This window comes from Taudactylus pleione, unplaced genomic scaffold, assembly GCF_031769625.1.
Source record: "Taudactylus pleione unplaced genomic scaffold, aTauple2 ptg000156l, whole genome shotgun sequence".
Classification (NCBI taxonomy): Eukaryota; Metazoa; Chordata; class Amphibia; order Anura; family Myobatrachidae; genus Taudactylus; species Taudactylus pleione.
Genome location: NW_028284558.1, coordinates 19461774 through 19484948, shown reverse-complemented (window position 1 = coordinate 19484948; position 23175 = coordinate 19461774). Strand labels below are relative to the sequence as shown.

Sequence of the window (23175 nt, the reverse complement as noted above, 5' to 3'; positions counted from 1 at the left end):
CTAGTTAAGGGCTAAAGGAGAATTTTAGTTTTTTTAGATAATTTCCATTTCATATTTTTAAAATAAACCATTATTTGTCACCAATATTTAAAGAGGTTTGTGAGCTGTGACAAAGTATTAAGTGAAGTCCTCAAATATCTAGCTACATCCTTGTGTAGAAAAAGAACAATACAATAACTGTACAATTTATCCAAACTTCCATATGTCATAGATCACTAATTCTGGCTTTAACTTAGCTAATATGGAAACAGGCAGCAACAAAGTATCTTGATATCATGAGCGATTAACTAGGGCTTTATGGAGCCCCAGAAATTCTATTTACTGTTATTTGGCTGCACTTCTGCTTAAAATTAGCGAATTGATATGAAACAAGACGTTTCTGCTTGTTATTTGTTTTTGTAAAGGTGCATACACACATAACGATTTTATAACCAACCATTATCTGTCAGATTTTCCCTTGAAAAAGTGAACGATTTTTTGACGTGTAATAAACGATTTTTACAGCGATGAATGAAAAATGTTTCTTCCCTTAATGAAAATCGTTATGTTGGACAGTCTGAAATGAACTACAAACTACAAACGGGAGCGCGCTTGAACCATTTTCGTTCATTGTTATAACTCAGAAACTGAACGATTTTTTGAACGATTGAACGATAACAAGGTTGTTATAGTTAAATCGTTCAAAAAATCAATACGTGTGTACGCACCTTTACACCGCATCCCAGCTCTAATACAGCCCACTCACTTTCTAGCAGAAATGTACAATAACTAGACTCTGGGTGGTGTATTTTTCTAAAGTGCGGGTTTTCAGTAATGGAAACGTTGCCCATAGCAACCAATCAGATTCTTCTTAACTCTTATCTAGCACCTAATAGAATATAATAGCTAGAACCTGGTTGGTTGCTATGAGCAACATCTCCATATCTAAAAACCCGCACTTTAGTAAATATACCCTAAGGGGTTATTTCAGTTAGAGTTAAGTTTTGTCTGTAGAAGTTTTGATTGATTTCTTAGTTTTTCTTTAGATATCAAATTAAAATGAAATACATCTTCCACATACACTGGATGTTTTTTTTTTGTTTCTTTGTTTTTGTTTTAGGAATAAGGGGAGTTTGAAAAAACATATATTGTGCCTGGCTTTATACATTTGACTACTCATCTATTCTGGCATGAGTCTGAGTACAAACAGATTTAGAGAGTAATTAATATATTTTGGTAATGATATTGACATATAAAGCAGGTACAGTGTTAGTCTAAGAATTTTAGCGACTAGTCACTTGGCATCTTGGTTCTGCACACCTGTTATTTAGCCCAAAATGACTCACATTGACCAAACTTGAAAGGCATAATTTATAAAGCTATCATTTTTGCTAAGTGCGCGTTTAGAGGCAGTGCTCCAGCATGCGTCCTACTGTGCTTCTTCTCTCTGTCTAATACTTCCAACAGAGATGGTTGGCAGCCCTGAATGGTCTGGGATTAATACAAACATGTAGAGACACTGACCAAGAACTTATATGTTACATCTTACAATTGTTATCAGGTGCAGCAACCAACAATCAATATGTACATCATTAGCATCACTCTTGTCACCATCAACAAAGCCAGCAATGTTAGATGTACAAATAACATGTTTTTTTTTCTAGTTGCCATCAGTTTGTCAGATTTTATTTGTTTCTCTTAAAAGAGATTATGATGCCTTTCTATACATTGGATTTAGGCTGACAATCATTCCGAGCTTTGGACCGGATTCAGATCTGCTCGCACGATGCGTTCGCTAGCAGGATGTGTATGCAAATTTGGGAAGGCAGGCGATCGCACGGCTAGGCATGTGATCGCTCTGTGTATGCAGACAACCACCAGCTTTTCATAAGACACCCACTTGCGCACGTCATCTCCAGGAAGTGTATGCAACCATTGGTACATCGGGTACCATTGGAAGCGCTCGCAGCGCTTGTGGCTGACCATACCCTGCCGCAAGCACTGTGAGTGTGAAATACAATCAAGTGACATGTACTATGATGCTGCCTCTTAATTATGCACGCCTCTGAAATGGTGTTGAGACGCTCAGGTACTCCTGCGTTCGCATCTCCACTCCCCCGTTTCTATTGGCCAGCCCCTGACACCACCTACAAACGGCTTCTCCTGTCACTCATTCAGCGGGGCTGTCTATGCGTAGCGAGCGTATACTTCCCGATAGCTCGCACTGGTTCGCACACGCGCATTGCGATGCATACGCATGTGCAGAATGCAAACATCGACTGCCTGCGTGCGAACACTTCCTAGCGAGCGGGTCTGAATCAGGTCCTTCGTTCCCAGACACCTTTGTGTTCATACTGCCCACTTAACCATATATCCAAGGTTTCTGGTTTACAAGGTGACTGACCTTTTGCATAATGTGACACTTTATGTACAGTATGAGAAGTTGTAGCCATGGCACTGTCTAGTATAACTTTTTTTTTAACCTGGGTAAAGAGAGGGTATTGTGCATCTAGGATGAAATTGGTTGTGCAGACATATTTTTAATACCTATAATATGCCTGCTGAGTGTCAGATGTAAGTAGTTTGTTTCCGCTTCATTCGTCCATTTGATATAACGCTATAAGCAGTTTCTTACTATAGGTAGGTTAATGTCATTCATTCTCAGCCACAGCTTGTCTTCCATTTTGCACAGCTGACAAATATTTGACAATCATTAAATTTTAGTAATCCTGATTATGTTTAAAATATCCTAAATAACTATTTTAAATATCCTAAATAACTTGGATGAGGAGTCATCAGTAACGAATACTTTAATATGCCTAATTAACCTCTGCGTTTTTTTTACATGTACTGTACCAGCCTTATACAGTAGCTTAGTGGTGAATTTTAATCTTTGTCTGACCATCTTCAAGCATGGGACAGAATATATGTTCAGAAACCCCCAACTCCCATGAATTCCTGGGCTGTAGATCCTGTGCATGTTTGGGCATTGTACAAATGTATATTTCTTAAACATTTTTACCATCTATCCAAATCATTGCATCTGTTACAGTACTCCTTCCTTTCTCTCCATGAAGATTGCCTTTATCCTCCAACTGATTTGCTTCTTAAAACCGATGGTTAATTTATCCTTACAGGAAACGACACAATATATTGGACTGACATGGGATTCAACAAAATCAGCCGCTCTAAACGAGACCAGACTTGGAGAGAGGAAATTATTACAAACGGCCTTGGGAGAGTGGAAGGAATAGCGATTGACTGGATAGCCGGTAGCTGCCTTATGTTTTTCTTGTAACTGTCATTGGGCTTGTTCTAAAGTGTTTGTACATGTTGCAGGCCATGATCTTTAAAATGCCTTTTTTGTTGTTTTATATTTATTTTTTTTAACCAATAATGACATATTTGCGCATCTAGACACACAAGTGTACAGAATCAATTTCTCTGGCAGGGAGGCTCTCCCTGACATTTCGGGGCCTCTAGATATGTGATTTTAATGCTGAAGATGATTTAGTAGTAATAACTTGATATTATTCTTCGGAGAGCAGTTCAGGCAGAAATACATTTTAGATGCTACATGCCTGAAGTTATGAAGTTTCCGAATGTGGTATAAACCTTTATTCTCTAGATATGAGAAATGTAACTGCAGAGAGATTCGTTTCAGCAGCATTTCTCACTTGAGTTTTTCGTATTTTCAATGTTTTTAAGATTCTGGTCCTGTGGTGTTGCTCCCATTTTTGGGGCCAAGTTAACATACTATTTTTATAATGTTAAACTATTATTTTTCATAGAACATGTTTAAATTATGAACTTTTGTCTCATAGGGCCTTATTCAAAGATGAAATAAAAACTTCCGATGGCGGGGGAACTGTGCATGCACAGGACCATTACTGCGCATGTGCAGAATGGCTTGGCGAGATCCCTCGCAGTGCCCCTTATGCCACATGACTGATTGACGTTTAGGGGTAGGGAGAGGGCAGCGCTCCCAAAAAATGGGGCGTGACGTTTATGTTTTCTGGGTGTGCCGAGGCCAATGTCTGCATCTACAGTCACAAATTTACTGGCCTCGGCAGCACAGATGAGGATGAGTCGGCCAGTCTGAGAAGCTTTAGGCTTACTCAGATGGGCGATGCTGCAAAAATCGTAACTGATGGTGATGTTGTTGATCTGATCCTTCAGACACAGACATCAGATCTGAGATGTTGGCTGAAGGCGCCTCCTGCAGCACTAGCTAATATGCACACAGCTGCTGCGTCCAAAAACGCGGCTGCTGTGTGCATAGCGTACATCTCTGAATCAGGCCCATAGTCAACATTCTTGTACATTATCCCATGGTCAGTAATTTATTGAGAGTCAGTAAAAACAAGTAGTAGACTATGTGTATATATGGCAGCCTCTAATGGTACTATATATACAAATAAGTATGCATCAGTACATATGTTGGTCATCAAAACTTTGTCATAGAACTGTCATCAAAGGTTTTGCAAAGCTACTGCATCCATCCGTCAAGATTTTGCTATTTTGCTTCTGTAGCACCAACTTCTATTGGATATCTTCTTGCCTCAATGCAGATTTGGAAATGTTAACCCCATAGAGAAGTGATAGGCAATAGGGACTGCATATGCGTCCCTCTAATCTTCAATAATAAACTCTCATCAGTAATAATAAGCTAAACAACAGTTAATTAAACAAAGAGGCACCTATCTGTAATAACACATCAGCATTCTATGGAAAGCATGTGTGCAGATATGGCACATATCTGTATTAACACATCAGCATAGGCTGATGTCTACGGCTGCAGAGCTGCAGGGACATTAGTCTGCTCACTTTACACATTGATGACTTTACTTTTTTATTTTCATATTATAATCATTTAAATATTTATTCAACTAGTGTATTTATTGTTTATTGGCATATTGCTATGTATTTTTGGTATTTGCACATAGGTAACATCTATTGGGCAGACCATGGTTTTAATCTGATTGAAGTGGCAAGACTCAACGGCTCCTTCCGATATGTAGTGATATCTCAAGGCGTAGACCAGCCCAGAGCTGTTGCAGTACACCCCGAGAAAGGGTCAGTATATTCTTTAGGGTTGTATATTTTTCATTTTAATTTATTGCTTAAAACAAAATAAATAATGCCTGTTTAAACATAAAAATTGCATGAAATTAAAATTATAATACTAATCACTAATATCAATTTTGATTTTCAAAATGAGCTAATACATTTATAAATCCTGGGCATATCACTGATTGGAGAATGTTGGCACAAGCCTAACCGGCCTCTTCTTATACCCATTTTATCATGCATTAGTAATATCCAATAATAAGATTACATTTGAATAAAGTTGATGTGCAATTAGACAAAATGCTCCTGTATGACCTTTTCTCATTTAGGGGTTTCTTTATCAAAGGCTTAAATGTCCAGTTTTCATAAATTTTGGCGCTTTTGCCTATTTGTCAAAGTCCACATGAGAAAATGCTTTATTATGAAAATAAAACATTGTTTTCCTTTTTTAATGTATATATATTTTTTGTCTTCACAATTCTTTTATTTTTTGTTGAATCTGAAACTCAATAAGTAGATTAGCAAACTTGGCACCTTAACCTGGCAAGTGGTAAAACTACTTTTACCTCTGCTGGCCTGTATCATTGATGTGCACTTGCTTTGGTGCCTTTTTCTTGATAGACACCCAAAAAGAAGAATTTCTATCGATTTTCGGAGGACCCCATACAGTTGAGTTTCCTTCCTCAGGCCTTTATCAACACTTGTCCCACTATTACTGCACAGCGATGTATAGCTACTTGCTATCTGGGCCTGACTAACAAAGTACATATGTTGTTTATCTGAAAATGAAAAATACTATATAGCCATCAGTTTTATTGTTTTTATTGTTTTGCTGCAGTGTACCCTGACACACCTGTGTCACACCATGGTATACAACAGGAAATTTAGACCGTTTTTTCTAAATATGCCTTGTTGCCCATAATATTAATTGCAGATTTGTAAACTCATTTGGGCAGTGCCATAGTGCCATTTTAACTTATGTTTCATGTCATTGTATGTAATGTATGTCATGAACCCTCAATGTACAGTTTAATGTAATTTACAGTTTCAGCAGTTTATACATAAAAGATAATGATAATAAAATGTTCATACCATACCAATTTTCCATTTTCATAAGAATTAACCTGAATATTGCATTTTAGAACAATTCTCCCTCATTCTAAAATGGAAATGAATTCAGCATGTTAATTTCTTCCCTTGACATGTAGCAAGTTCAATCATCTAATTCAATGTTACTGAATAGAATCATATGTTTCTAGAGCAACTAATAAGTACCAATGGGCTGCATGCCAATTGAATTACAAGTGCATGAATTAACTACAACCAAGGATTATATAAAATAAAATATATATTATTACTGTTTTGGTAGTTCTACTTTTTAATGAAATGTGTCTGTTATTGGGAGCTAAGCATATCTAAATTCCCCCCATTGCTACCCTCATATCTCTCATTGCACCTTCATATATCTCTGATTGTCACACTATTGTCTCTCTTATTGCCCACTCATATCTCTCCCTTTCAGGAGCGTTAGTTCATAAAAGGAGCCCGGGGGCGAGATAGTTGTTGGTGCCCCCCGCCACTCGCATTCACTACCAACACCCCTGTCTCAGCAGCATGCACACATACTCCCTTTAAACCACATTCACTACCAGCACCCAGACACACCCTTCCACATTCATCTCCAACAACCCTAGCAGCACCCTGACACACAACCTCTCCTCCCCTTGCATTCACTGTCAACACACCAGCAGCACACAGACACACATCATCACCCACTTGTATTGAATACTAATAATTGAGCAGCACCAAGACATATATTTTCTCACCTGCATTCACTGCCAACACTACAGCAGCACCCAGACACACACTCTTCTCCCCCTCCTGCATTCACTACTAACAACCTAGTAGCGCCCAGACACACCCTTGCCCCAAACATTCACTGTTAACACCCCAGAAGTACACAGCCACAAACCCTCCACTCTGTATTTACAGTACTACTAACAACCTAGAAGCACCCCCTAGAAATGCATTCACTGTTAACACTACAGCAGCACGCAGACACATACCCCCACTCTCCACATTTACTACTAACAAACTAGCAACACTCAGACAAACTGTTGACCCAGGCATTCAATACCAATACTCCAGCAGCACCAAGACACATATCCTCCCCCCTGCATTCACTACTAGCAACCTAGAAGCACCCAGACACACACTTCCACATGCATTCACTGCCAACACTACAGCAGCACCCTGACACACTCTCCCCAGCCCCGCATTGATTACTGACACCCTAGCATGTCCCAGGCACACACTCCCACCCCCTGCATTCACTGCCAATGCTGGAGCAGCACCCTGATACACTGTCCTCATAGCAGCACCCAGACACACACTCTCGCCTCCCCTGCATTCACTGCCAACACCCCAGCAGCAGCACCACCAAGACACACTCTCCCCACCCTCTGTATTCACTACTAACACCCTTGCAGTACCCAAACACAATATTTCCTCTCCTGCATTCACTGCCAACATTCCAGCAGCTGCAGCACCCAGACACACACTCCTCCCACAAGTAACTACCAATACTTCAGAACACAAACACTACCTTTTGCTGATCAGGGTCTTCCTTTCTCCAGCCTCTGCACCATTCTTTTTATGTACATTGGTGCAGTTTCCTTGCTGGAGATCTGTTCATAGAGATCTGACTCCAAGGAGGGGATCCTGGGAGATCGAGGCTCCCTGTTTACTCCTGCTCTGGGGCGCATAAAGCAGAACTTGGAACAAAGGAGGTCAGTGTGCCCTCTTCAGAGCTGGCATCCAGAGGCTACCGCCTTCCATTGTATACTGTATTTACGCCCCTGCTCCCTTTCCCAACCTCATATTTTTCTCATTGCTACCATTTTGTCTCCTTCCTTGCCTCACTCATATTTGTTCATACTTTTTGACAAGACTGCTCCACTGCAATCTCTGTTTCTATGATCAGAGAGGAAGTGAGGAAATATGAAAGCATTCCTCTGAACATGGTATTTTGGCCCATGCTGCTGGATGTCACCTCAAAATAGGGATGGCCATTGAAAAGGTTCACTTTCCATGGTCTCCATAGATAGTGGCAATGGTGCTTTACATCGATGACAAGAAATCATTGATGGAAAACCAACTATTGATGGGCATCACTACTGTGGGTCATAGGAATGTGGCAGGCCAATCAGAAAAAGGAGTGGTGCTAAGGGATCTGTTAGGGTGGGGATAAGCACTATGCAATGATAAAAAAAAAAAATCTGCATCTTTGCTATCAGTGGTGGAGAAAAAGCTGACCTCAGCCATCTGCAAAATCATTGACCATTGGTGGCAAACCAGTGATGGAGCTAACCATCAGTATTCCATGGACGTCCCTATCTCGGAATGCACAGATAGCACTCCAAGGATACAATACTATAAGTCTCATGCATTTAAAAATGCATGATAATAATAACCTTTTAAGGGCCACAATAATGTTTGAAGAGTACTGTGGCATGCATTAGGCTGGATCAAGAGATGATGGCAGCATTGATATTTATGCAATTGACTGTTTTGCCACTGCTCATCGCAGAAAGGGTCCGTTTTTATGTGAACTTTATGGGAGTGTTACAGGTGTGTCTGATAAAGTTGCTGTGCTCCCAATTGCAAATCACATGCTTCACAGGCCATGTTTAGTTGGATTAGAGGAGACTAGCTAGAGTAGACCCTAAGCTACCGCAAATGTTCATGGTGCGACCAATGTAGCATCAATGTTGGACTGTTTTCAATATCCATCACAAATTAGACCACACCGCCTGGAAATGGGCATCGCACAACATGTACACTCTATCGCACCGTTCCATACAAAAAGAAAGCTGAGATTGGCATATGCATATTCCCTCAATTGCTATAGGAAAGTGTCTGCAACCACATCTCTCTGAATCAGGACCATAGTGTCACATTCCTTACACACACACACACACACACACACACACACACACACACACACACACACACACACACACACACACACACACACACACACACACACACACACACACACACACACACACAACATATGTCACATACATTACAAAACACTTATCTTGCAGCAGATCTGATAGGGACAGGATCTAGCAGGCTGGCACCATGTTCTTATTACTCAAATCTAATTAAATCACGTCATATTGGCCCCTCCTCCTCCATATTGACCCGATAATCACGGCAAAATTTACGTGAGGGGGTGGGGCTTAAGAACACATTGCCTTCACTCCAGTCTGTCAGGGAGGTTTCTGGGTACTCAGAACCCCCCCTGTGTGTGCTACTGACTTTTATGATGAAATGTGCTAATCTCATAGTAACAGTACAGAGCAGAATATATATAAAAATGTCAACAATGTTTTGTTTTCTTTAAACACCAGATCATAAAATACTTATTTAACACTTTAAAGGGTTTCAGAGAATCTACTATATGTTTACTGTTGTTTTTCCCTTGATTTATATTTCAGTTACCTTTTCTGGACTGAGTGGGGGCAGACTCCATGCATTAGTAGAGCCCGTCTGGATGGGTCAGAAAGAACTGTACTGGTGAACACGGGAATTGCCTGGCCAAATGGAATCTCGGTGGACTATGAGGTCTGTTTCCCTTGTGTTTTTATGGAGCATTAGATAGTTACAGCCACACACCTTCTATTCACCTTTCCATTATTCTCTCAATAAAGTACATCTAAAGTTTACTTTGCAACTGATCTTTAGGAAAACAAATTATACTGGTGCGATGCCCGTACGGACAAGATAGAAAGGATCGACCTTGAAAGTGGACGGAATCGAGAGATTGTGCTGTCAGGAAGCAATGTGGATATGTTTTCAGTTGTCGTCTTCGGGGCTTACATTTACTGGTCTGACAGGTAATTTATTTTTCCATAAGTATTTGAGTCTGAAAATGTTATTTCAGCAGCAGCTGCTTCACCCTTGTAGGATTAGCCATTCCTTAGCAAGGTCACAATAAGGATCTCACAGAGCCATGTAATTTCCACAGAATAGGCACTCTCGATATTCAAAGCTAAACCATATCAATGTCACAGACACAAGTAGGTTTCCATGCCTCCTGTTAGGCCAGCTGTCTGTTGCATTTTAATGACTTGTTTGATTTTAATTATCTGAGGATTGTTGATCTGTGATCTTTTCTTTGGCAGAGCACACTCCAATGGCTCTATCAGAAGGGGCCACAAGAATGATGCTACAGATGCGGTTACCATGAGAACTGGGCTTGGAATTAACCTAAAGGATGTAAAAGTCTTTAACCGAGCCAGAGAAAAAGGTTTGATGCTGTAAATGATCAGTTGCACTGTGGATGCTGCCAATTCTAAATATTGTTAGGGACACAGTGCAATACATAGCCATGACTAACTATCACATAGTATAAAACTAATGACATGCAAAATACATTGAGAATAATTGTGGCAGATGAATATTGTGCAGTTATAGAGAGCAGTGTTCCAACTGCCTGTAAAAGGTGGGATCTTCTGAGAGTCTTCTGAGGGCCGCTGGGTGATGGATGAGTCACTGTACAATAAACAATTTTTTATATGATTGGGGTTCGGTGTAAAAATGTAAGACCGTCATGTAGCTCGTGCCAAGGTTACTCTTCATCTCCCATTCCATGGCAAGTGGTACTAAATGTATTGGTCATTGAATTACCAATTCCTCTGACTTTCAAATAATATACCTTGGTTTTATTAATGACTTTGGTTCATACTTACAAGTCTGTTGTAAGTAATGCTTTCAGTTTATAAATCCTGAATTAGTTGAAATGATAACTATTTTATTTTAAGAATAATTACAAAATAATCTGCAATGCAAACTGAGAGAATCTCACATACACATCCCCCGGTAAGCCCTTCTATAAGCCCTGCTAATCAGAGATCATTTAAAAAAAAAAAAGTCTATCAACATTATCCTAAAAACTGTACAAATCGGGTGATCTCTTCACACTTTTCCAGGTGATGCCAAAAGGAAGCTGCACAGACACATGAGGCCGTATCTTGCAGTATTTTACTACTCCACATAATCCCTCCCTAGAAAAGGGAGAGGTTTTTTAATATTTTGGGTCCACTCTTCCTCAATGGGCTCTGGGAGAAAATACTAAGCTAGAAAGGGCTCCATGTGATATTTTGGGGCACTTAATTTATCCCTGGTTTCCGTCACTTAAATTAACACACCAGAGCACATAGCCTCCAGGAGCCTTTATTGGTATTGGACACTGTTACTGCATGATGCCTGATGCCACTGCCTTATATCTAGTCCTGGCTAGCATTAGCAATATGAGGTATATTTACTAAAGTGCGGGTTTTTAGAAGTGGAGATGTTGCCCATAGCAACCAATCAGATTCTAGCTATTATCCTCTAGAACAGAGGTTCTCAAACTCGGTCCTCAGGACCCCACACAGTTCACTTTTTCCAGATCACTCAGCAGGTACACAGGTGTATTCATTACTCACTGACACATTTTAAAAGTTCCACAGGTGGAGATAATTATTTCACTTGTGATTCTGTGAGACCTGGAAAACATGCACTGTTTATGGTCCTGAGGACCGAGTTTGAGAACCTGTGCTTTAGAAGGTATTAGATGAATGTTAAGTAGAATCTGATTGGTTGCTATGGGCAACATCTCCACATGGAAAAACCCGCACTTTTGTAAATTTACCTCTATGGGGTCTATTTACTAAGCAGTGATAAGAGACAGAGTGAAAAATGATAAGAAAGTGCTAAGGTGCCAGCCAATCAGCTCCCAACTGTCATTTTTCAAACACAGCCTGTGAGAAGACAGTTGGGAGCTGATTGGCCGGCACCTTATCACTTTCTTATAACTTTTCACTCTGTCTCCTAACACTGCTTAGTAAATAGACCCCTAGATCTGTTTTGTTGCTAAACAAAAATAATCCTGAATTTTTAATTTTTTTTTATATAAAGAAATGTTTTGCTACAACGCACACTGGTAAATATTCCACACACGTCAAGACACAGGTTTCACCCCTGTGGGTTGAAACTTTAGCCCAGCACATGTTTTTAGAAATATGTATTTAACTATATAGTGCCATTACAATCTGCTGTACAGTGAATATTTATTAATCAATCCCTGCCCCATCGGAGCTTACAATCTAAATTATAAACCACACAAACACACTATGGTCAATTTTTGTCAACAGAAGATTAAACTATCAGGATGTTAATAAGAACAGAGCACCAAGAGGAAATCCAAACTAGTACAGGGAAACCATGACAACTCTACACAGATAACGTTCTGTTCGGAATTGTACCAACAGCCTCAGTGCAGTGTGCTCAACTGTTTTCCACCTAATTTTGGAAATGGGGTGAGAAGCTTTCCTTGCTCATTCCAAAGGTCTTACTCTACTGTACCATTGTATACTATACCTTTTAATATAAGTTCCCACTATCTTATATTTATATGGTGCTTCATTTATTGAACTTGCAGTTACCACCTCTTCTGGTAGGACATTCAGTACATTTAAGTGTTCCGACATTTCTGTATTTGAAGATGAAAGTGTGATGTCACATATAACAGGTGTGCTGTGTCCATGTATGATATTAATATGTAGTTCCGATATAACATTATGATTATGTTAAAACACAGCTTGTCCAATATACCAGTCTTCTCCCTTAAGGTTCTTCCTTGAAGTATCAGATTCATACTATAATAGACAACATTTACTGCAACATTAAAAGGAAAATGTTCCATAACCAGGAGAGTAAATTGAGATTAAGTGGCTTTACTACAATGTTTGTTAAAACCTATGAGCTTTCCTTTACTAATTAGCACCAATGATTTTTTTTGGTAATTAGAGAAAGCTTTCATTTAATTTAAGAAGATGCTTGTACATTTATAACTAAAGTCAAAGACAATCGATGTATAGATGATTATTCTGGAACAGTGTGTTTCCTTTTAAGTTTCTTGCTGTCAGTCTCATACAAAATGCTAAACAACAGCTAAACAAACTTTGTTGTGTTTATAGTTGCCGCTTCTAGAGGTCCCTTTCAGGGTGTAAATTAGTGTCAACTTCATTTAGATTTCCCCTCACATAGGGCCTGATTCACTACAGAACACAACTGCGAATACAATAGCGATTACGCACACAGTTCAACTGCGATAGTATGCTAAAGCCGCAGCACTACTTAAGGATGCCCACTTTACCTTACACACATCCGTAATGTTTAGCAAGACTGCAAAAAAATCGGTACAATCGAGTACTATCGCAGCCTCACGCACACTTGCACATGCCCTGACCTTACTAAGAAATTGCTAACTTTCACGCACGCTATGAGTCCTCCGGCTGCATAGGGCATCGCAATGGATAATTTATGCACACCCCTGTAATGGCATTGAAACGCACTGGCACTCTGCATTTCGCCGACCCCCCCCATCACCACCCACAAATGGCACTTCCTGTCAATCACCCTGCGATGGGTCTGCGTAGTCACTGTGATCGCAGTCCCGATCGCAGTGGCTGGTTTGTGCATTCGCAGTACGCAGAAATAGGCTGATTGCGTGCGTATTAGCAACTGCGTTCCTTGCTGAATCAGGCCCATAGTTCCAAAGATGTATATTTTTTTACACTAACTTATACTGTAGAAATTTAATTGCAAGGTCAGCTAAGTGTGAGCAGGTGTATCCTGAACAAGAGTTCCCTCTAAAGCTGCTGACCCACAATGCAATGATATTGCTGGTCTCATATTTTCACAAGAATAATCAGAGCTGGATAACAGCTGGGTACACACTATACAATCTATCATCCAATATATTGTTCAGATGCAGATTGGAATGATATATCGTACAGATTGTATAGCGTGTATGCCTAATCCCTCGTTCTCAGCCATTTGTTAATTGAATCATCTCATGTGCTGTGCAGCACATCAGATGAGATGATTCCATGGCTGACACTGTGTTGTTACATGTAGCATGTAATGATACATGGTGCCATCGTATGGCAGATCAAGTAGTTTGAATGGTGACACAATGTTTTGTTACATCGCAAACCTGAGTCACACTGCCATAAGGTGTGTATCCAACTTAAGAGCACATGGAGCCCTAGGCAAGATACTGGTTTGGGACCACCACTTCTTATAATCGACACTGCCAAAATGACTTTCTTATGGCATTCCCCTGCACCAAGAACTCCATTCCCACTCCAGCTGTTGTGGGACTCATTTTATAACACCTTCTTTCTGTACACAGCGAGATGAGCCACTACTTACTATTTGTACCACCCATACTATGCTGCCCCCTAAGGGAGGTATGGTGACTGGTATGTTACAAATGGCATCAGACCAGGCTTGCCTACCCTCACAATTTGGTCAGGAGCAACCTGAATATCGGGTACTGCTCCCGACCCCTCGGAAAAGCAGGCAAGCCTCCCGGCTGCCGCCTGACCCCCATGTTACTTACAGAAACCCCTGCAGCGATTCGTGCTGAATCGCGACATCGTGGCCCCACCCCCTGCTTCACAATGCCGATATTGTAGGCATTGTGAAGAGGGGGTGAAGCCACAATGACGCAATCGTGCCCAATGCAGCATCATAACCTAGCCACGCCCCCGCTGTGCTCAGACATTCAGCTCCCTCCCAGAAGGAGGGAGCTGAATGTAGGCAAGTATGCATCAGACAGAAACTATGATTTATCACATAATACAAAAGTGGGTTATCAGCGAGTGTGAGACATTTTATAAATGCTGTTGTATCCAAAATCATAAAACAAAAAAATAAAGCACATTTACATTTATAATATACATGCAGCACAGATATACCATATAACATTTGCCTATGGGCATCACATATTTATAACAAATCAGTTGAATTTATATATATGTCCAACAGATCTATTACATACACAGGACAGCGGTAGCCATGTACTGTACCACAAATCACATTTGCATTACATTCCAATGCCGAACTATTCAACACAGAACTTAAGGCGCGTATCCACTAGATGAGAAATCATTCAATCGTTCATTAATCCTGCAGTAAAATGCCAGCAACGACCAGCGATGCGCGTTCCCGCTGGTCGGCATTTGTCATCGCCTGAACATGCAGGCCAACCTGTCGATATCGACAGGTTGTGCATGTTCGGGTATGAGGGAGGATGCCTGCTCTGAACGACATATCGTTCAGTGTGGGCACATTATCCACTGCACAAGATGATGAATGATTGCACGATTACAATGTTGTAATCATGCAGTTGTTCCACTGTTGTGTAGTTGATATGCACCTTTACCTTACTATATTCCTGGGTCTTTCAAAGTCCCCACAGTAATGCTGCTCACCTGTCCTCTGCTTCCACCCTATGGAGGCCTGATTGTGTAAAATTTGTTGGAAAATCTAGCAGAACTGGCAGAACTCCTTCTCTATAACTCGCTGCTGTGCTGGCTGGACTACACATTGAATATCCCTGCTAGTTTGACACCACAGGCTTCCAAACCCAGAGCTGCACAACATGACTTCTCAGGAAAGACTTCTAGAGGTGAAAAAGTGCAACTTAAGTACTAGAGCTAAATTTAGAGAGTCCAAAACTATTTCAAGAAGTTGAATATCGGCTGGTAGCTGTATTGCAAAAAAACCCACTAAATTACTAAAATACTGTATGGTATAAAATAAATGTTTGGTGAAAAGCACAGGAAGCTAGGATAAGATGCAAGATGGCATACACAAAACCAGTAAGATAAAGTCACCTGAAGTGATCAATCAAACCATCCCATGTGTCACAGGCATGCCCTTCACATGTCATGATATATGATACACATCAGACAACTCCCCAGAGGCCAACAAACCTCCCCTATACATATCAAACCTCTCATGCATACCCTTTACATGTCATCAGACCCCACACATGCAAATCACAACTCCCCACATGCCAATAGACCTTCTCCCATACCTATCAAACTTCCCAATGTGTCTCAAGCAGGGTTTTTAGATGTCATCAGATCCCTCACATACTATAAGTTCTCTCACACCCCCCTTATTTGCTGATCAGACCTCCCAAATAATTTCTCACCTATTCCCTACTTACTGTTGCTGCTAGAGCCTGTGTAGAGAGCAGAAAGGTAATTAGACCACAGTTTTATCCTTCTCTTAAAGGGAGACGGATGGGTCACTCTCAGAAGTATGATATATCTCGCCTTGAATGAGTTCTATCTGTGACTAACCTGCGACAAGCAGAGGATGATGTCTCAAGATCTGGCTGCAGGTTTTGTTCTCCTTTTGCTGACTACCACCCCCCCAGCAACCAATGCTGACACTGCCACTGCACAGTCCTGCCCTTGCTTCTGTTCCAAGCTGGTTGCTACATTTAACACTATAAAGAGCAGTGAGCTGGCCATCCCTGACCTAGAGAATCATGTAACCTCAAACAAAATGTTCTTTCATGGTACTTTGCTCCGTTCTTCAATTGCAAACACTGTAACTGAATAATCTTTAGGCTGGAGTAGCAGAAACTTGATAACTGACCTGCTACCATCACAAAATGCCTGAATTATTTTTTTCTCTGCAGGGACAAACATCTGTGCAAAAAACAATGGAGGATGTCAACAAATTTGCCTGTATCGGGGTAATAACCAAAGGACGTGTGCTTGTGCTCATGGCTTTCTAGCAAGAAACGGGATTGCTTGCTTAAAACATGAGGGTTACTTGCTCTACTCAGGAAGAACAATTTTAAAAAGCATTCACCTCTCTGATGAAACCAACCTCAATTCGCCCATTCAACCTTATGAAAACCCAGAGTATTTTAAAAATGTTATCTCCTTGGCTTTTGACTACAAGTTCAATGATAAAGGAAACATTCGTATTTTCTACAGTGATGTCCATTATGGAAATATACAATTAATCAATGATGATTGGACAGGAAGAAGTATCATTATTGAAAGTAAGTGCTCATTTGCTTATCTGTGTGTTTTTATAGTGAATCTTATAGGTTCTAGCATGCACTGTTGGGTGGCCGGTAGGGATGACTAAAGTAGGCTCTCCATAACTGCTTGGAGTACTACCATTGTTATAGTATTTATAACTGATCTCTGTAATGCTGTACAGAATTTTACTATATTGCAAATTAGGATGTACCGTGATGGCAAAAATCAATTCTGTGGCATCTGCCTCGTGAAGTCGCCTGAACAGATTCCGGCAGAACTCAAGGGTAATTGAATCTGCCCCATGTAGTATCAGTATGTATATAGATGGCCAGTTGTTGTCTCATTTCTACTTTGTTTTGCAAACTATTGTTGGTCTGTTAACCTTGTTCTTTTCCCTGTGGATTGCTTCCATTTATTGGTTATGTCCACAATGGACCACTAAAGCTTAGAGTAATTCACAAGGTAAATTTACCTGTGACCATAGAGGAAGGCTTGATTCCCTATTTTCTTCACAATGCTTTAGAAATAAAAAAAAAACATGTGTACCAAATATTGTATAATTATATACTGCACAAATGCTGTGTGCATTTGGTATTTGTATACGGATATTATTACATATTTATAGCATACGGATATTATTACATATTTATGCTATAAATGTCAAAAATGTTTATTGCATCATAATTTTTTTCCAATGCGATGTAAGGATGGTATGAACCTATGAGAACACTATTTCTCTAACTGCCTCCATGTATTATTTGTGTACTATTATTCCTTTATATTTATAATCCCCCCATAGCTTCAATGAGGTCCGTGCAGTCATTGAACCTGATTCTGAATTGTACGCAAAAGCGCATGCATCTGCGTCTATTGGCGGTCACTCATCTGCGTGTTTTGCAAATGCTCTACAAGCTGTGTACATCCGTGTGACTGTGTACCCCATAATTGAGTGGTGCTTCCTTATACGTCACCATCGGTTGCACCATTGAAACTTGCACCAGCCCCTATGACAGGTGCAGTGTCTCCGTCTGATCATGGCCTCCTATACCTGCGTCTGTGATTTCAGCTGTTTAATTACCATGCCCGTGACACTCCCATAACACGCTACTAGCCACCTCCCAGTCACCACCCAGGAATACCCATCACTTTACCGCCAATGTTCTGATACCCTCTGACCTGATTGCAATATCACCTCTGTGTACAATCTGTGTAATGCATGCGCCATGGGGCTTGCAGAAATTGTCACACATAAATAAAATAATCGCTCAGCTACATTACCATCGGCATTGTGTGCTGCTCTAAATGAGGCCCATTGTCTGAATGCATATGTCACGTCACAAGGTAATAACAGACAATGAACATCAGTATCATGCGTGTGAAACAGAATTGAAAGTAGATCTGGACCTGCCTTAAGTTGGGGGATGACTGAGTTACACGCTGCTTTTCCCATAGCTGTGTTTGTGACTTTATGTTAATGCTGGTAAAAGCTCTTCCCCTGGTGTACAAAGGTGCCTCTGACTGTGCAAGGTCTGAAACACTCACTTTGTGCTTCTTTAGATACAATCCCACTTAGTGCATCTTTAGACGCTACCATCAGACGCACCATCAGAACCTTCACCAGCCCCATGCTAAGTGCACACAATCTCCATCAGAGTATGGCCTCCAATGTGAGCAACTAAGCATCTACGTTTGCAACCAGCTATGCGACATGCCCATGACACTCCCATGACATGACCATAAGACACTGCATCTCCATGAGTCTGAAAAGCCACTGCTCAGTCTGTGCATACACACCGTGGGATGCATGCACTGTCTGACTTTTTAGCTACTTAGATGCATTCGCAGTTATAAAACTTTGACCATTTGCATGAATGTCTGCATTGTGTCCAAATCAGAATATGGCCATTCATATGGACAACTTTTGTATTACAGTCTGATGTTTTTCTTGGTTTTGTGGATTATATTGGTAGCTGAAAGTAGCCTCTATGCTTCATCATAAACATCAGTATCCCAGTCGGACTTGGCCTGACTAACCAGATTACCTCTTTCTATGTGTCTCAACTAGTGTGGTCAGATGATGGGTGCACACTGTACAACAGTGGTCAGCATTGGAGTGTATTTTCCACCAGCCTGTATTGGTGTCTGTATGCTCCCAGCAGTCATTCTGTGCTCACATGCTGCAACTGCCAACCAGTTAAGTCTAAAACAGCCTAATTGGCCATTACAGTAGTAGCACGCAAGAGCACATTTTGTCATTGACCTACTTGTACTATAGTCATGTTTCAGATCCCAGTTCTTGATACTATTAAACTAAGTGTTTGTGTTTATACTTTATATAATATTCTCTTGACTCACATTAAAACCAATCATATGGACCTTGGCTTTGATAAATTAATAGATTTGTTGGGGCATGGAGCTTGTATTCATTAATGTTGCATAGGCAGAGAGCTTCACATAAGGAATTTCTAATGCCGATATATGTATGAGCAGAAAACATGAAGACGTTTCTACAATTGTATAACAAGATGACCTAATTTGCAGGGTTAGTGATATACATATACATTTGAGTATAATCAATATTTTTAGACAGTATTTCATGCAATATAGAAAGTAGGAAGGTATTTGAACCATATTTCATAACACATTGGTAGAATTACTGAAGGTGCTTCCTTTGATAATGTCCTTTGAGGTAAGAGAATCAATGTGTCAGTTTGATGATGTCTTGCTTATTGCAATTCAACTCATTTTAAATAATTTAATGAATACTCAAATACATAAAACTGACAATGCTGTGACGATGGACATGTCCACCTGTAAGAGTGTATAGTATGGCTGGAACTTCTAGTCCCATAGCAGCTGTAGAGACATATATTGCCGTTATCTGGTCTAAACTAGACCTAATTCTGAATGTATTTACATATCTGAATGTACAGTAGAAGCAACTTCCTTTGAATGATTGGCACATCATGGCTAAATTCCTATCTTTCAAGATGAGGTCATTGTATAAGACACCCGTTTCCTTCATATACAGTGTACAACCTTCAGCCTCAATTCTGTAATATAACAAGCTGTATCTGGCAATTATTATATTGTTGATGAGTGTATGTGACTAAACATCCTGCATTTTTAATGTTATATAAGTTTAAATGGATTCTGCATGTTATGTACAGTGTGTCGCCTATTAGAAGACTATATATACAGTAGTGCAAGCTACAAGTGCTTTGAGGAATTAGAATTTATGTCTCTGTGCAGTAGTATTTCATCACCTTGTTGTGTAGAATTACAGACTATTACTTTTATATTATTGTCATTGATTCTTGTTCTTTGTGCTTACTATGTATTAAATAAGAGTATTTAAACTGGAAAGAGTGCATTATATTTGAACTGATGAAATACAATTTACAGGAAATTTAGTATTCAAAGACAGTATCACATCTGATGTGTAGATGCATCTGATCAGCAGCAACAAGTGTTAGTATTTTTTTATTTAATAATGAACTAATGAAATACATTTAATATTTTACATTTTTACATTTTCAATTGTAGACAACTATAGACTAAGCATTTTTCAGAATATTAAGAGTTTATTTTAAGATTTTTCTAAGCTCTTATAAAATAAATTTTTGCAAATTTTTTGGTAACATTTATTTTGTTTTGTTCAGGATTTAGCAAAAGTGAAGTTTTATAGACATTTTGTTTTTCAAAAGACATCTAAAGAAGTGAAATCATAAGATCAGGGACCGTCCCTCAGGTTCTCATGTTTTTGCTAAAAGGTTTTTCATGTTTTGGCTTACGGGGATTTTAGCTTCTGTCTTGCTTTTTTTTGGTCGTTCTAAATAATGGAAAGTAGATAATGTTTGTTTAAAATATAAAAAAAAAAACTTCTAGAAGAGGCAAAGAAAATGCTTGGAAACCATAAGAGTTTTCATATCTGAATACATGATATCACTATTAATTTTCATAGCACTCCTGGAACATGAAAGTATGGCTCATGGCCCTGTCTTATGTGAAGAATGAGTCTCTAATGATGTTATCAGCTGACTGAGGACACAACAAATTCACTGTAGAAAAAATCCATGACATACTGAACATTAAAATTGGCAACTTATACAAGATACAGGGGATCTGTCACGCTCTGTGTGTAGATGCAGCAGATCACTTTAGTTAATAGTAGATTAATAGGTAGATACAGTACACTATGAGCGCTTGGATTTTTAGAGGAAATATATGATAAAATTAAATATAAAACCAAATATATAACAATAAAAATAATATTAATAAAAGTTAAATAAAAAAGTTATTTAAATTATTTTTATTCATCTATATTTGATTTTATATTTATTTTTATCATACCTTTCCTCTAAAAATTCAAGCGCTCATATCTACCTATTAAAATTGGCAACTCGTCAGAACTCCCATTGGTGTACGCTGGCAGAACTTTGACCCAACGACGCTGGGCAGAACTTTAACCCGGATAGCCTGTTCTGGGCCTTCCACTGGATGAATTTGGATGAAAACTTCACAGAGGGGTGGCAATTGGCCTGGGACACCTAATGGAATAGTTGGGGTCCCGGTTGGACCTAACAGCGGAGTGTACCAGGCAGAACTTTAACCCAGGGAGCCTGTACGGACCCGGTGAGCTGGTTCTAAGCCTTCCACTGGATGGATTTGGATGAAAACTAAACTGAATGGTAACATTAGATCCCAGAAAACATACTAGGAAGTTGAGGTCCTGGTCAGACCTCCCATTGGTGTACGCTGGGCAGAACTTTGACCTGGGGATGCTGGGCAAAACTTAGACCTGGGAAGCCTGTTCTGGGCCTTGCACTGGATAAATTTGGATGAAAACTTCACAGAAGGGTGGCAATTGGTACCTAATGGCAGAGTGCACCGGGCAGAACTTGACCAAGGGAGCCTGTTCAGACGAGGTGATCCAGGTCTGAGCCTTCCACTGGATGGATTTAGATGAAAACTTAACAGAGTGGTAACATTGGATCCCAGGGGACATGATAGGGGGTTGAGCTCTTGGTCGGACCTCCCGTTGGTGTACACTGGGCAGAGGTTTGACCCAGGGAGCTTGTTCTGGGCCTTCCACTGAATGGATTTGGATGAAAACTTCACAAAGGGATGGCAATTGGTTTGGGATCCCTAATGGAGTAGTTGGGGTGCTGATTGGACTTCACAGCGGAGTGTGCTGGGTCGGGAGCCTGTACTGGGCCTTTCACTGGCTGGATTTAAACAACATCACATAATAAAATGTAATAACTTGAAGATATACCCCTGCACTGATTGGGATGCAACCAATGTGATATGGTCCAGTTAAATCCTGGCCAGATTTTAGAGGGGGTAGGGTCCAGGTCTGACTTCCCGTTGGTGTACACTGGGCAGAACTTTGATCCGGGGAGCTTGTTCTGGACCTTTCACTTGACAGATTTGGATGAAAACTTCACAGAGGTGTGGCAATTAGTCTGGGATTAATAATGGAGTGGTTGGAGTTCCTCATGGAGTGGCGGGAGTTCCTAATGGAGTGGTGCGCCAGGAAGACAGTTCCGGGACTTCCACTTTATCGATTTGGACGACATCACATAATAACACTTGAAGATTTAAACCCGGGCAACACCATGTAGCTAGTATGGCATATATATATACATATATATATGTATATATATATATATATATATATATATATGCATGCATGCAATTTCCACACTCGGCACTATCACCACTTTCAGCTGCCAAAGTGTTTCGGTGCCTTCTTCATAACATATATAAAATTCGAAAACATCAGGTGGCACTCAGAAAATGTAAACAAAACAGAAATGGAGCCTCCACTAGTCAACGTTTCAATTCTATTTACAGAATTTTCATCAGGACACAGAAATCAAATGCATATACATACTAATATACCCTTCACCACTTACCCCTAAGTGCCAATGAGCCTCCCACTGACTGGAGCTTTGTCTGCACACTGGGTAATGAGTCTCCCGACGATGACTTCAGCTATCCACGACGGGGCTCTGGGACTGCACTGGTGGGAGTCAGCGGGAGGCTTATTGGCACTTGGGGGTAAGTGGTGAAGGGTATATTAGTATGTATGTGCTTTTGATTTCTGTGTCCTGATGAAAATTCTGTCAATAGAATTGAAACTTCGACTAGCGGAGGCTCCGTGTCTATTTTGTTTACATATTCTGAATGCCACCTCAAGTTTTCAAAT

The 23175-nt window shown here is 40.1% G+C and overlaps 1 protein-coding gene across 1 annotated transcript in view; it reads left to right on the top strand.

Annotated features, from left to right (window-relative positions):
* Positions 1–23175, top strand: part of LRP1B (LDL receptor related protein 1B) — a 1691377-nt gene that overhangs the window by 1274811 nt on the left and 393391 nt on the right. The window contains exons 36-41 of the mRNA XM_088474914.1: positions 3117–3251; positions 4926–5055; positions 9555–9681; positions 9802–9953; positions 10242–10366; positions 16607–16978. Of these exons, the coding sequence (XP_088331040.1) occupies positions 3117–3251; positions 4926–5055; positions 9555–9681; positions 9802–9953; positions 10242–10366; positions 16607–16978 (1041 nt within the window). The remainder of the gene's footprint in view (positions 1–3116; positions 3252–4925; positions 5056–9554; positions 9682–9801; positions 9954–10241; positions 10367–16606; positions 16979–23175) is intronic.